At 31.5% G+C, this 15,943-nt stretch overlaps 1 protein-coding gene across 1 annotated transcript in view; it reads right to left on the bottom strand.

The window, feature by feature from the left end:
• LOC111692267 (zwei Ig domain protein zig-8-like) overlaps positions 1-13,223 on the bottom strand; it is a 16,943-nt gene extending 3,720 nt beyond the window's left edge. The window contains exons 1-2 of the mRNA XM_023456181.1: positions 13,191-13,223; positions 10,928-11,138 (exon numbers count right to left, since the gene is read on the bottom strand). Of these exons, the coding sequence (XP_023311949.1) occupies positions 10,928-11,138; positions 13,191-13,223 (244 nt within the window). The remainder of the gene's footprint in view (positions 1-10,927; positions 11,139-13,190) is intronic.
• Positions 13,224-15,943: the final 2,720 nt, after the last annotated feature.

Below are 15,943 nucleotides of genomic sequence, written 5' to 3'. Positions count from 1 at the left end.
CTATGTATTTAATAATATCTTTTTCTTCCATCTTTGGTTCTAAATACTTTGCGAAATTTATTTTCTTTATTGCATACTGTTCCCTTGTCATACCAAAATTCTCTTCATACCTTCCCGTGTACAGATTTTCTCGAACTTTTCCTTGTGCTATATCACCCCAAAAATAATCCAAAAATATTCTTTCAAATTCATCCATGGTTTCAAAATTATCTTCAATTAAATCATACCAGTTTTCTGCATTTCCTTTCATTGTATTTCTAATAATATTCTTCCATTCACTTCCCATATTTGTTATCTTATCTTTTAAACGTTTCATAAATACAATTGGATGCATTCTATTGTCTCCATAGTATTTCAAATCTTCCATACTTCCATACAATGTAGAATTTACGAGAATTGGAGTATTTTCCTTTTTCATAATGTGTTCCATTTGTTTTACTTTTTCATCAATTTGTAAGTGTTTCATTTCAACGTTTTTGTTTACACCTTGTACATCCTTTTCTATTTCCATTATTTTCACCCTTATTTCAGCATGTTTCTCCTCACTTTCTTGCCTATCCTGTATTACAATTCGTTGTAAATCTTGATTTTTTTCTTCCATATCATTTATTGCTTTGCTCAATTTCTTATCCATGTCTTAAGAAATTCTGTGTAGTTCCTCCTTTAACATTTCTGTCTTTCTATCTATTTTTCCTAACTCTTCAAAGTTCTTTTCTAAACCTTCACTTAATTTCTTCGTCTTTTCTTCCATTTTTTCAGTCAGAATTTTGTTTCTTTCTTCAGCCTTCTCATTTATATTTTTCTCCAATATTGCATTCATCTCTGCCATCTTCTGCAGTACCAGTTCTAAACCTCCTAAACTGGTCTGAGTTTCTTCACTCGTTGTTTCCCTCTCGATGTCCGACATCTCTTCCATACTTGGTCTTCGTGTTGTATTTCCTGATCTAAGTTCCATTTACTTCCTACCTGTTTATATCCTTATCTAATCTCGAACATACACTTAGTAAATATTCTATCTTCTGATTTTAGATCACAATATGTATTTTGTCAGAAAATTTATATTTTTATTTATTTTTTTTAATTTTTTACAAATTGAACTTTATATCTGAAAAATCGTATGATGGCCCCACGTTGGGCGCCAAATTTTTTGTATAGGTATTTATATTGTATACATACACATAAATAGATGTATTAATAAGTGTAAAATATGAATATACTATGAATTTATATGTATTGTTAATTGTCTATTTTTCTTTATTAATACAATTAAAGTTTTGTTTTATTTTAAGTTTTATAATAAGTAAATAAAAAATCTTAAATTTTCAACTTTGACTTTACTTACTTTAATTTCTCACTGGGGCCAAACTCCTCATCTCAGATAGCAAGTTCACACATACATATTGTAATTTTTTTTTTTTTATTTATATATGACAAATCAAACTTTTTTATTTTGATAGTTGATTAGGTATTTATTATTTAGAAACGTCACTATTTATTTATTCTGATTACTAATCTTTAAACTTGTTATAATTGTTACTAGTTTTATTTTATATTTCCAAAACTTATCGTTTGTTCTACAAGAATGGAAAAATATTCGTACTAATGAAATTTTTAAACTATGCAAAATTTTTATTCAATGCAAATTTAATTTATGTTTGTTTGACAATTAAAATTTTTCTGACATATGGAAATATCTGACAGATTATATAATTTATTTCTAAAATAACTGTTAAGCAAATTTATATTTTTACAACTTTTCTACTAACCTAATCTTATTTATATCTCCACTTTCTCGACTATCCAAATTTGTCTAATTCTAAATATGCTCTGCTTCGTTATAAATTATGTCATTCAGCCTATATATAGTTCTCTTCCAATTTACTTTTCTCTTTACGGTAGAATCTTAATTTTTCCTCTTCCACTCTTACTATTCTTAAATTTTATTTTGAGCAAACCTCTTCAGCTTTCCTTTTATGGATACTGTTAAAATGCTTCTTTCTGTTATATATAATTGTCTTCTAATTAATTCTTCTATAATATTTTATATCTATAAGTTTTTCTTCAAACTCTCCTCTCAAATTTTTGTTTTGACAACCGTCCTTTTTCTCATCTTTTTTTTTCATAGAGCACTTTTTTTTTGTCATCACCCTTCTAACTTAGTTTTCACAAAGTCGTATTTCTATAACTACATAAATCTAAATCTAATACTACAGTTTTCCTCTATCACTCTTCATCTTCAAAGTCTTATTTTAAAATTGTTCCTTTTCACTTTCTTAAGTCTATTTCCTAACCTTATGTCTATCCACTATTTATATAAATTCGTTTCAAATCATACTTCCATATGTCAACTCATATATTATATCTAATAAAATTTTCTTTTCTAGATTCGTCCTCAATACTTTAAGTTAATAAATAAAATTAATCCCTACTATTGACTATATCTGTCTCTATAAATAATTTAATTTCTTCTTTAACTAAATTTATAATCAACCATCAAAATTCTTATTATCTTTATACTACATCCTAACTACATTCCAAAACAATATATATATATATCTGCTAATTCAATATTTGTATAACGAACCAAACTAGTAAAGAATCGCGACAAAAATGGGTAATTTAGTGATATTTTCAAAATTATGACTGTTTCTTGCTACCTACGATAATGGTTGAAATGAATTGAATATCATATTTTTTTATTAAAATCTGTTTTCAGTTGTGTGAAAAATAACAAGTAAACTTTTTGCAACACATAAAACAGTGGCATTGTGTAGTGTTTTGAAATCTTAGGTATTAAATTTATTGTTACACATATAGCAATCAATAGAAAATGGTACATAGCAACGTAGGTACTTAAGTATCTTTATATTTGATTTCCCAATTACCTAAAAACCAGTAAATTTTACGAATTCTTTACAAAAATACTTTATTGCCACAAATTGATTGTACATTTCAAAAACATTTAAAATTATTTAAAAAACCAGTGGCGTAAAGGTCCCCTACTCCCCCAATAACTACGCAACTGGAGTATATTTTGGAATAAGTTATCCATGAGTCCTTACTAAAAAAATTTCAAATTTTATCAATCTTTTTTACCAGTGAAGTTACATGAAAAATAATATAAATACTCGTATTTGAAACTTTTAACACCCTGTATATCCGTAGGGAAGCGTGCTATCAAAAATTTTTATAAGTTAAAATCTGATTATTTTCATCGATAGAATAATACGCCATTAAAGTTTGGCTAAACTTATTATTTATACCCTGTATATTGCTAATAGCTATTTGCTTATCTGAGATTAGATATTATAAGGGCTTACTTAAAATGTTCTAACTTTTTGTTAACTGATATTTTATTATAAAATTACAATATGTAGTAAGCGAAAGTATAAAATTATAACGCAGTTACATTAAATTTACAGGAAACTATATGCACTGCAAATTTTTAATGTAATAGAAATTATATTTATACAATTACATTTAAAACTGCAACATAAATGTAAATTTATACGAATTAATTTTAGAATTGAATTATGTATATACAAATTTTCACAATAATTTCATCAACTTCTTTTGTAAATATATTGTAAATTTATTCCGTCGTTTCCATTGTAAATATTTCACTTGTAGTTTTCAAACTCCATGAATTTTTTCAAATTTTTTTATGAAACGAGACAATTGCAAAATTGCATTATTGAGGGAAAATGACAAAACGAATTTCAAAAATCAGGCCGTCGCTAAAAGGTACGCTTCAATGCTCCCAGTTTAATTTAGTTTCAGCAGGAAATTAATACACACTGATATTTTTGGCATTTTTGCTCATCAAAAATAAATCAGAACGAGGCAGTGCATGATATAGGTAATTGAAATCACGTGAATTGCGAAATAATTTTGATTTATATTCGGTACTATGCCAGTTTGCAGATTGGTGTAAATTAAATCCTGTTTTTAAATTTTATAAGCAGACTACCTACAGGTCGTCGTTGAACAAGTGTAAAAAAAGTCATATTTAGAGTTACTTTTGTTTATATTTGACATAAAATTTTCTTGAATAATATACTTACTTATGTATAACAATGTATTTATTTCAGTTGAATAAATTTTACAACTCAAATGAATTACTATTATTTTCTTTGCTTTAATATTGTAAATTGCGGTTCAAAATAGTTTATTCCAAGGCATAGGCAAAGTAACCGCATCAACTTCATATTTTGAATCTAAAGTTATGGTACTAGAATAATTATGTTTTAGAGAATTACACGCATAGGTACTGACGGACCAAATTAATCAGAAATTTCAATCATTTCAAAGATATTTAATATTTCAAACTTGAACTTTATTCTCAGTCCCTCAATGTACAGGGTGATTCACTATATTTTAACTTACTACTACATTAACTTTTTTATTTTAAGAGTTATAAAAAAATATAAAATACAAAAGTTGCACGATTTTTTATGAATTTTTCGAAAATGACATTTGAAAAAGTCCAAACAAAATGGCCGCGGGTGTTAACTATGTTAATTTAAATGGAACACCCTGTATATTTTTACATATTTGGATAGAACGTTCTCCGTCGAGCATAGTCATATAGGGTTTGTTGGGATCATTTGTAACAATAAGCAAGATACTATTAAAAAAGAAAAGAAGGTTTTTTATTAAGAAAATAAGATATCTTGTAATTGTTAGACCTCTTTCAGGCAATTCTGCCTTTTTTCCAATTACGTAAGAATTTACAGATTTAGTTGTAATATATTTTGACATATCGGACATTGATATGGTTCAAAATGCGTATAGGTATTTTAACTAAATCTCAGTAATTAGGCCGTGAGAAAATGTTATATGGTAGGCCGTGACAGTGACAGGTAATGTCATGACAATATCATTATTATTGATCGACAGTTTGTATTATAATTTAATTAAAATAGGTTACACAGAAGTAGAAATATTATTAGGAATTCAAATAGAGTAAAGATCTTCTCCATACTCTATTTTAATTCCTAATAATATTTCAATTTTCTACCGCTGTGTAACCTATTTTAATTAAATAATTATACAAACTGTCAATCAACAACGATGTTATCATGACATTACCTGTCACTGTCACGGCCTATCATATAACATTGTCCATGAGTAATTAGGCCTCTACCGGCCTAATTAGTGCGATTCCAACTTCCATATCTGTTCAGGAAGGTAAATATCTACTTCAAGAATTAGCTAAAATTGTCACAAAAGAGCGTCTGAATACAATAATAATCTCTTCTGTACTTTAAAAAACGTACCTAATATTTTCCTATTTACTTTAAAGCTTTTCTTTAAAAAAAAAACACATCCATAACCACATAAAATTGATCAGGGTACCTTAGGTATAACGTGAATAGTTTTAGTCCAATTCATTTGTTGTTAAATTATTTTGAAAAACGGTTGCCCGTTTAAGCGAAAAAAAAGAATTGAAATTTTAATTATGATTGGATGAGGAGATAAAATTCGTACTCAACAGGAGGTATGTCACCATTAATATCCAGACCAGAGAATTAGTCGAGCTACAATAAGTAAAGTATCCAAAAAGTACTTAGATAGATCCATTAGATCTATCTCAACCAACTCTAAAGTCTCAAAAGTGGCATCCTTACAAAGTTAACGTCTTACAAGAACTATGGGCAGATGACACAGACAGAAGATTACAGTTTTGCTAGGAAATTAGAAATTTATTTGAAAGACAATCTAACTTAAAAAATCATATAATTTTCACTGACAAGGAAATTTTTTATTAAACGGGACCGTGAAAAAGCAAAATACTAGGTTTTGGAGCCCAGAAAATCCGCATTGGATGCAAAAGAAACATGCACAACAGCCGGAAAAAGTGAATATTTGGGCTGGAATGGTAGGAAATCGCATACTAGATGGACCTTTGGATGTTAACATAACCTGTCATCTATTCCTGTTTTAAAAAAGCCATCCATCTGAAGATGCATACATTCATCCACAAAATCAACCATATTGGATCCTGGTCCGCCATATTGGATCGGCCATATTCAATTTGCAATTCTAAGTTTGTATTTGTGATCAGCTACCCCCCAGGATCCAATTTGGAATTAATCTGTTGATTTTTCGAAAATCTTGTCCTACATATTGGATCCGTCATGTTGAATTTTGCAATTAAGAAATCAAATTCGTGATTAGCGAACCTAAAAACCCATATACAATTTCCATGATTCTATTTATTTATTGTAGACCCGATTTTTTTGAGGTTAGAAAAAATGAGATATGCTTATTGATTTCTAAATGTGGAATCCAGTTACAAACTATGCTAAGAAATGTGAAAAATATATTTTTTGTAGATTTTTCTCATATGTCGTCGTCTATTTTTGCTATTTTTAACCTATTTTTTGAGATTAAAAAAAAAATGACATGTTAGTGTAATTTTGACAGTGGATTCGGATTCAACGCGTCAAAATACTACAGGATATGCTAATTTGGTCAAAACCATATGACACTTTTTGTGTGGCTGTATCGTGGCATAGTGTACTATGAATGTCTTCCAACCGGCCAACAAGGAATATTAGTTGAGTGTTATGAGTCGTTTGCGTGATGCTGTTCGCCGCAAACGTCATAATTATGAACTCTTAGTTTTTGCATCATGATAATGCATCGGCTCACACAGCATTGATAAATTCGAGACCATTTCGCCAAAAATTCAACTCACATCGTTCCGCAACCACCGTATTCGCCTGATTTAGCACCGAGTGACTTCTGGCTATTCTCTAAATTCAAAAGACCACTCCGTGGACATCGTTTAGACTCGATCGAGGAAATAAAAGCCGAATCGACGAAAGCATTGAAGGCCAAACCGGAAAAGGACTTTTCAGACTGTTTCGAGGGTTGGAAAAAACGTTAGCATAAGTGCATTGTATCGGGTGGGGATTACTTTAAAGGCGACGAAATTGATTTGGAAGCATAAATAAAGATTTTTTATTTTTTAAACAAATTCACCTTATTTTTTGGACAAAGGGTTACGGCAATTTCTAATATGCAGTTATTTCTCTTGGAGTGTTTCTTATTTTATTAATACCGACCCCGTAATTGGCACATTTTCCCTAAAAATAATTTAATTAAAAAATCAATCATTTTTAATAAATTTAAGGCGGATTGTCGCCTGTATGTATGCCGTTTTTCTTTTCTACAAAGTCCGTGAATGTAATTTTGTAAATGTTTCGATTCTACATTCTTTAAAATTCAGTTTTGATGAACTTTTTATATTAACATTTCCTTTAGCATTCAAAGCACTTTTAACATAGTCAGTTGACCGTACGTTGAAAAATTCGTCATGATTTTGTACTTTTGTATTAGCCAGTAACACATTTTCAGATGTTTTCTTTATTTTCAAGTATATGAGTTTTGAAATCATAAGCTGTTACATTTTGTTGCAAGCGTTTGAGAAATAAATTGTGATACTGCATTTTCTGGGGTTTTCAATTAATTATTCGAAAGGCAAATCACATCAATGGAAAAATGTATTTGCACTTCATCTCCCTATTTTCTAAGCATGACAGGTGTAACAAATATGGCCACCAGAATAAAATGATTATTGCTATTTTATTTCTCAGGTTTATACTTATTTTTCCTCGATATTTTCATATAAACGTCAAAGTAATTGATCGTAAAAGTCAATATTTTTACTCCCTTTTTCGCAAATTTTAACAATATTCCGAAGCAGTTTCTGATAAAATACTATTACAGCCGTATCTTTTGAAGATTTCCCGCTAAGTCGTCCTGAAGCCATGATCGTTATCAAAAGTCACCAGTTGTATCTGACGACGATAACGGTGCTTACCTTTCAACGCCCAGAAGCCGTTTACAGAGCAAGAAGAAACATTCAAAATTCGCATCTCCAAACGACACTAGGGTCAATATTAACCCATATAATTTTCAGCACGCCATCGTTTTAGAGAAGGCTACCACAAAGGAATGGTTTTTCAAAATCAAAACTGACCAGACCTGAGCCGAACCACGTACTAGAGCCCTCTGCGGAGCCAGCGTTGAGGGTGATCGATGGCCTCAAGGGCCATGTAGTTCCATAATCGGAACCTGGCTAGTACATGTTGTACATTCCAAATTTTCTTGTGCTTTTAAAGATATGTAAATACTTGCTTACAATTTTAAAAAAAATGCAAACTCGAGTTGTACTTCCCATAAAAAATACAAGAGTACTCAAAGTTGGTTCCAATTGTACTTAAAGTACACCAACCAGTCTCGTACACCCTGCTGTGAAAATGCTTAGGGATGCACAGCTCCTAAAGCTGCTATACAGGAGCTCCTAAAGCTGCCGTACCTCCAAGGAGGCTAATGATATATTAAGCTTCTAAAGCTACACACGCAGGCTCTATAAGGAGAGGATAAACTTTAGTGCCTTAGCCCACCACCACATAGACATAGCGATAAAAAGACGTAAGAGTATCATATTCGATTGTACTCCATAAAAATCAAGTGTTTCAGTTGAAAACCTTCAAAATGAAACAATACTCATAAAGTAAAGTATGTAAATCGCAGGTCTCAGTGCATGTTTAGATACAAAAATAGAGCGTAGAGGAGTTCTCCATCAATGGAGAACGAGCGGCAGCATCGATGTCATCTGTCTCAAGCATCCGCTGAAGTTGGCGTGAAGAAGCCCGAGCATTCTTGAAATCCCCTTGCAGACAAGCAAACAACTAACCCAGTACCGCGGGCAAAACTGGAACCCCCAGGTAAATCTGATTCCAAACTGGGGTTCCTTAATATGCTAAGGGATAATGTTCATAAGCAAGAGACCAATTAAAGAAACTTCATATAGGACAAAACCACTTTATTCTTTAATTTGTCATTAATTCTCATTAATTTGAGTTTGAAGGGATACGCAGTGATGTTAATCTGTTAGAAATAGATCAGTGTAGGTAAATTGGCTCTAAGAGAATCCATAAGAATGAATCATGAATTAGCTCGAAAATACAGGAAAGAGAAGCTCAACCCTATGTAAATCCCAACTAATATTATAAATGTGAATGTAAGTTTGTTTGTTACACTTTTACGCGAAAACTACTTAACCGATCATCATGAAACTTTGTACACATATTCTTGGAGGTATTAAAAGTAACATAGGATACTTTTTATTAAAAAAAGTTGCACGAAATCAATTAATGGCTTCAATGCGAGCGAAGCCGCGGGTAAAAGCTAGTGCTTAATAAATATGTGCTTAAGGGTCATTCCTTATCATTCTACCCTCGTTTTTTACCTTTCTACCTAGTAAAGATGGTAAAAACTGAAGTTTTAGGAAAGTTTCCTGCGATCAAAAAAATTAAATCTATGAAAAATATAATTGGCTGTTGCATTTCGAAGAAGATATAAACTACTGTTCTTCGATTATTTGTCTCTTTTTAAAATTTCCTTTTTTTTGTTACAGTGATATACTGTGTTATACATTTGTTTTGATAGTTTGCGTAATATTTCGGTTTATTTACTTGACCCACCACATTGGATAAATTAAAAATTGTCATGAAACCAGTGCATATATTATATTTATGTTTTTCCGCTTTTAAATTTACAGATATTTTGTTATGAAAAAAATATTGTATTATAAAAGGTGTTTTACAGTAAATTTATGGCGTTTCAATGGATTCTTTTTAATAAGTTTTTATAAAGAGTAATTTTATAACATGCAAGAAATCTTTATTTGACTTCCATGTAGTTGTTTCTGTGGGGGATCTAAGACAAAGTAAACAAAGAAAAATTTACATAACCCAAGGGAGGAGCGAAGTACTTTCAATGAGGTGAGTAGCAGGGCAGTCTAATTTACTTATAATCCTACCTTTCTTATACGGAAGCAAACGCATAAACCCAATAGAAACAGGAAAACTAAAAAAAACTTCTTAAATGAAGTCAGTAATGCGACCTGTGACTTTATTTTCATTCTTTGAGATATATTTTTAAGTTGACGTCAGTTTGGATGACATTTTTGTGCACTATAAAACCAATGTATTTCAGATGTTAGTATAGTTCTACGTAAAAAATGTTTCGGGCACAATTTGGTATTAGGAAGGGATATTTTTTCTTTATTTATTGAATATTCTGCCATCGGTGAACAAAATTTGAAAAACCAGTGAAATAATCATACAGTCTTGACTATGTCCAGGGTCACTAAATAAACAAAATATTGTGCAAACTGTCAAAGAAAATATATAAAACGTACCTATATATCATTGTAATCAGAAAAAAGGAGGAGAATCCAAAAAACGACATATATTTGTGTTCAGTTTAATAAACAACCCATATCTTGGAAATGCAAAAGTTAACTGTCTTTTTATGGATTGGTTTGAAATCCGAAGAATATCTCCTAAAATTGTAGTTTTTGATGTTTTTACCAAAATAGAAAAGAAAAAAAATGTAACTAAAAGGAAGCACATTTATACAGTCCAGTTAATCAATTCCCCAAAAATTGTGTTCTTTCTGTTCATTGTTTATTACCAACTTCAATTTAGTACAACTACTTTCTATCAAATCTAACCCACTAGTCATACATATTTTTTATAGAAATATAAATTTCTCAGTATGCCATTCTAAATTATGATTCCGAAACTAATGTAGTATGTATTAGTAGTATTCAGTTTTGATAAAATACCAATTCAGCAAAAGTTTCCTATTAAATATCTACATACCATTTTTTTTATCTATTCTAATGAGAAACATCCATTTGACAAGATGCAGAAAATACCATCTAATTCTATTATAAAATAATTTAAAATGATTCCCGAAATTAGACATGTATTATTATTTTCACTGAGTAGAGCTATCCTTCCACAATCTTTCTCTCTTTCTCAGTAAATTCGAGCCACAGCGTATAAATCAGCTTAGCCTCAAGAGGAGAACAAATAACAAAACAAAAAGCTCTCGCACGTACCGTGAACGTCAATGCATCCGAATTGCTTTTTCATCTCTCCAGTATTAATTTGGCACATGTAGCAGCCACGGTCAGACTCCTTCAGCTGCCTGATGCGCAGTTGCCACGTCTTCAGGCTGTCGTCGTGACTAACGGTTATCCTGGGGTTGTGCGTTATAACGCGGGTATGCAGGGCAAGGATGGTCTGGTCGTCCGCCTTCATCCATCCAACCTGGAAGAAATGAGTAAAGTTAAACTGGGGGGACTTTCCCGCCACGTACAACTGTTTGGTAAAATAGATTAATATTCTTCTCGTACTATATAGGATAGGAAACATAGTACGGGCATATAACGATTTTCTTATTAAATTTGTGATACAGAAAGTTAAAGATTATACTCTTTCAATGTTTCTATCTTAATCAGCTAAAGATTAAGAAAATCTTGTAAACAGTGTAAAGCATTCCATTGTCAATATTAATAACGTGGATGCGAGTAGTTTGAGGAGTATAATTGAAGGAGACATGTTAAAAGTTCTTTTTGCAAACTTCAAAGGATAATACAAAATAGCCAAGTACATTTGCCGAGAAAAATGAAGGAAAACTCTTACTGCTGTGTCGTAAAACTGTTATGTTATTTAATAGAATAACACAAACTAAGTGTAATACGGTAAAAAGTCTGCGATAAGACAAAGGCTTATTATGATAAAACTGCCCATGAAAGGTCTGAATTTAAAAAAATGGTAATGTTATATTTAAAATGAAAAGGGATTATAAATGGAGGCCTGGAATTGTTTTAGAAAGTCATAACACCCTTAGGTCATTTATTGTTCAAGATGGGAATGGTTCTGTTTATCGTAGAAATTCTTCATTTCTAAAACATTCCAAAAATCTTATGACTCCTGATAATTTTGTAAATGTTGAGGATGACGATGATAAGTTAAATGCTAGTCATAACAGTAGATTTAGTAGTCAAAAAATTGTAACTAGAAATAGTACAAGTGATAGTTATTGTGAATGTCCTAAGTGTTCTAAAAGTGAAAATAGTGATACAAGACACTTTAAGTAAGAAAAGTTCTCAATCTGGATGTATTATCAAAATGCCTAACAAGTATAAAGATTACTGTTTGTCGTAAGTTAATAGTAGTTGGTAGGATCTAGATTAAAAAAAAGGGAGATGTTACATATGTTGGTAACGCTGTAACAAGGAACTGGCCTTGAAGTTAGGTTAAAGAGTTAGAGTAGAGAATGGCGGTATCATGTGCATTGTAATGATAGCCTAATAAAGTGACCGGTGTGAAAACAGCAGCCAAAATTGGCAGCTGAATTCTACGGAAACGGCCGAGTCCACATAGGCGTCGTAGTTAGCAAAGTGGGGGCATGGGAATTGTCAGTGGTACGAGCGTCCGCAGGAACATTGAATGTGAGTCGCAATTTTAAACTTTAAAAGTATGTATAGCGTCAGAAAGAGTTTTTATGGCATAACACCGCATTTAACATAAACGTAAGAAAGTATAGGGCTAAGACACCCTATCTTAAACAATTATTATGATACCATTGACATGTATCTAATTCAGAATAATATAGTACAAGTCAAATAGCATTGCATTATATAGCATAACAAAAATCAATAAAAATCGTGTTGCTCATAAAGCACCACTGTCAGGCCGTCAGAGGGATCAAAATACCCCATCCTGAAAAATAAATAATTTCTCCGATATTACTCATACTGCCTGGGTCAAATTAATACGGGATGAAAAGGAACTTAATATAAGTAGAATAACATAAACGCCAATTACTACCAGGCCGTCAGTGGGATGAAAACACCCCATATTGAAAAATAAATAATTTTTAACTCCGATATTACTCATACTGCCAGGATGAAATTAATATGGCATCAAAAAGGAACTTAATACAAGTAGATTAGCACATACCCCGATCGCTACCAGGCCGTCAGAGGGATGAAAACACCCCNCTCGAACTTTGGGCGCATTTGCAAAGCCAAATCTCATAAGGCTAAATTAAATATTGTCAACTATTTATTATCTGATAAAAAAGTAACAACTCCAGCTATGAGATACGGGATTCAAAACGAAAAAAAGGCTGTAGAAAAATACATCGACCTGACAGGATACGATTACCAAAAATCAGGGTTAATTATTCATCCACACTATCCATATTTAGCGGCATCTCCGGACGGATTAATCAACAGTGATGGGATTGTGGAAATTAAATGTCCCTACAGATTAAGACATCATGGAAGTATTAAAAGCGTCAATCTTGAGTACCTCGATGATGACGGGAAGTTGAAAAAGCGTCATAATTACTATTTTCAAATTCAAGGCGTATTAGAGATAACGAACCGTCCTTGGTGTGATTTTGTCGTTTACACTGACAACGATATCCACATCGAACGAATATTAAGATGCCATCAATTTTGGGACAATATGTTTGAAAGGTTAAAAGAATTTTACCTGTTTTATTGTCTTCCCAAAATTGTCGAACCACATAAAACTCTAAATAATTTCGACCGTAAATGGACCACATTGAAAAATATGGTTTTCTTAGATAATGGACTGGTAGATGATCACCAATATTATAAGACTTTGCCGGACATGAGAGATTATACAGTTGCAGTTTTTGAAAATATAGAGTGTTGCATAAAGGAAATTTTATGCTCGGACTTTGTATCGTTGAACGGGACAACGTGGATTGTAAATTTTGTAATTGATATAGCCCTAAATTTATTAAACGTAAACAATGTATTTCAAATAATACCAGAAGAAATGTCCACTATTATATTTACATATGATAATTTTCCTGCGGACTTTGTACAACGTATAAATTTCCAATCTTCTTTAGTAGCTATGCCAATATTAGTTAATAACAATCACTGGTGCCTGAACATAATGGACTTTGATAAAGGAGTCTATAGTTTTATTAATCCAATGGGAAGCAATAAAGTCCAAACGGAAATTTATTTCAAAAAATTTAAAAAATTCCTTTTACTACACAGTAATATGTTAAATCGTTCGATTAACTGCGACAATATAAAACTAAAAATATACGATCATTTGATCCAGACAGACGGATATAATTGCGGTGCATTTATATTGTATTATTTTCAGCAAATCATTAATAATAGAGAACTAACAGATTACTGCAGCATGGAAGAATATAGAATATACATAAAACAACTAATTCTCCGCAAATCAAACCTGATGAAAACAAAATGTTTACTTTGCGCAAAAAACTGTTCGCAGAACGATTATATTACGTGTAGGTTTTGTAGAAGATATATACATATTGCGTGTATTGCCTTAAGAGGAACAATTTTCATCAAAAACGGTATGTGCAGCATCTGTCGACAGTATTAATTAAGAATAAACTACAGATATTTTTAAATGGAGATATTAATGCGTAACTAGATGCATAATTATTAAAGTGGAAGGCATTTTCCTTCTGATAGCCTGTCTGTGAGCACCATCGCCCTTGTTGTACCTAAATTTCCGAGATAGAAATTAGATATTTTTTATAATATGGCGTTTTTAACGATCTAATGGCTCGGTAGTAGTAGCCGCTTAAGTAAGTAGTAGTAGTAGTAAGTTATTTTGTGAAAAAAAGTTCATATAAATGTAGGTCGAAATATGCCCCGTTTCGGAGATACAGTGTTTAAATTTAAATTTTTTATTTATTTCTATTAATTTATTTCAAAGAGTTTTAAAAATATTGACTCGAAATTTGGAATATGCTTTGGAGGGATAAATGTGCATTTTTTGGGGTGATCCGAATATTTCTACTTGCATCTTTAAATAAAAGATTAAAAAAACCTACAATAAACATGTTTTATTTTTTCCTCAAAAACGGTTCATCCTACGAAAAAATTGAAGAGACCAATTTCATTCAGAATTGATAGCGGATTTCTAAAAAAATATCAAAACGGGAAAAAGTCAGAGGCGTATCATTTTTTTTTTATTAAAAATGCGTTTTTCAAATTTCGACTTAATGTCTTTAAAACTCTTTGAAATAATTAATAAAATAAATAAAAAATTAAAATTTAAACACTCCGTATCTCAGAAACGAAGCATATTTTGACATTTACGTTTATATGAATTTCTTTTCACAAAATAACTTCGGCAACCACCCCCTGAATTATTTCGCATTTATTTACAAACACGCTGTATATACATATTACAATTGCAGTCGATGTAATAGGATGTATCATTGCGTGTAATTTCGAACGTATAAATTAAGTATTCATATTATTTTTAGTACAGGATGTTTTGATTCTCCGACAGGTTTCTCAATTAGAAATTAGGTACTTTTTAATACAAGGTATTTTAATCTCTCTGACGGCCTGGTAGCTGTATGCAACATATCTCATTCTACCTGTAATATATTTCGTTTTATGCTATTATAATTGAATCCTGGAACAAAGTGTAATATCGACGTAAGCAATTGAGTTCTGCTTACTATATGGTGTTCACCTCCTTCTGACAGTCTGTTAGCGATTAGCTTATAGGTCACCACACATGTAATAAGTTAATCCATATGTTATATTAACTTGACCCTGACAGTATGAGTGACATGGAAATTAGAAATTATTTATTTTTCAATATGGGGTGTGTTCATCCCTCTGACGGCCTGGTAGCGATCGGCGTAGGTACTATTCTACTTCTATTAAGTTCCTTTTTATGCCGTATTAATTTCATCCTGGCAGTATTTGTAATATCGGAGTAGAAATTATTTATTTTTCGATATGGGGTGTTTTCATCCCTCTGACGGCCTGGTCTGTCGATCGACGTCTGTGATTTTCTACTTGTATTGCGTTCCTTTTAATGCCCTATTAATTTCATCCTGGCAGTATGAGTAATATCGGTGTTAGAAATTATTTATTTTTCGCTAAGGGGTGTTTTCATTCCTCTGACGGCCTGGTAGCGGTCGGCATCTGTGCTATTTTACTTGCATTAAGTTCCTTTTTATGCCGTATTAATTTCATCCTGGCAGTATAAGTAATATCGGAGTTAGAAATTATTTATTT

The sequence above is a fragment of the Anoplophora glabripennis genome, unplaced genomic scaffold (genome assembly GCF_000390285.2).
Source record: "Anoplophora glabripennis isolate ALB-LARVAE unplaced genomic scaffold, Agla_2.0 scaffold1093, whole genome shotgun sequence".
Lineage (NCBI taxonomy): Eukaryota > Metazoa > Arthropoda > Insecta > Coleoptera > Cerambycidae > Anoplophora > Anoplophora glabripennis.
Note: the sequence above shows the minus strand (reverse complement) of the source record. Positions and strands in the feature narration are given on the sequence as shown.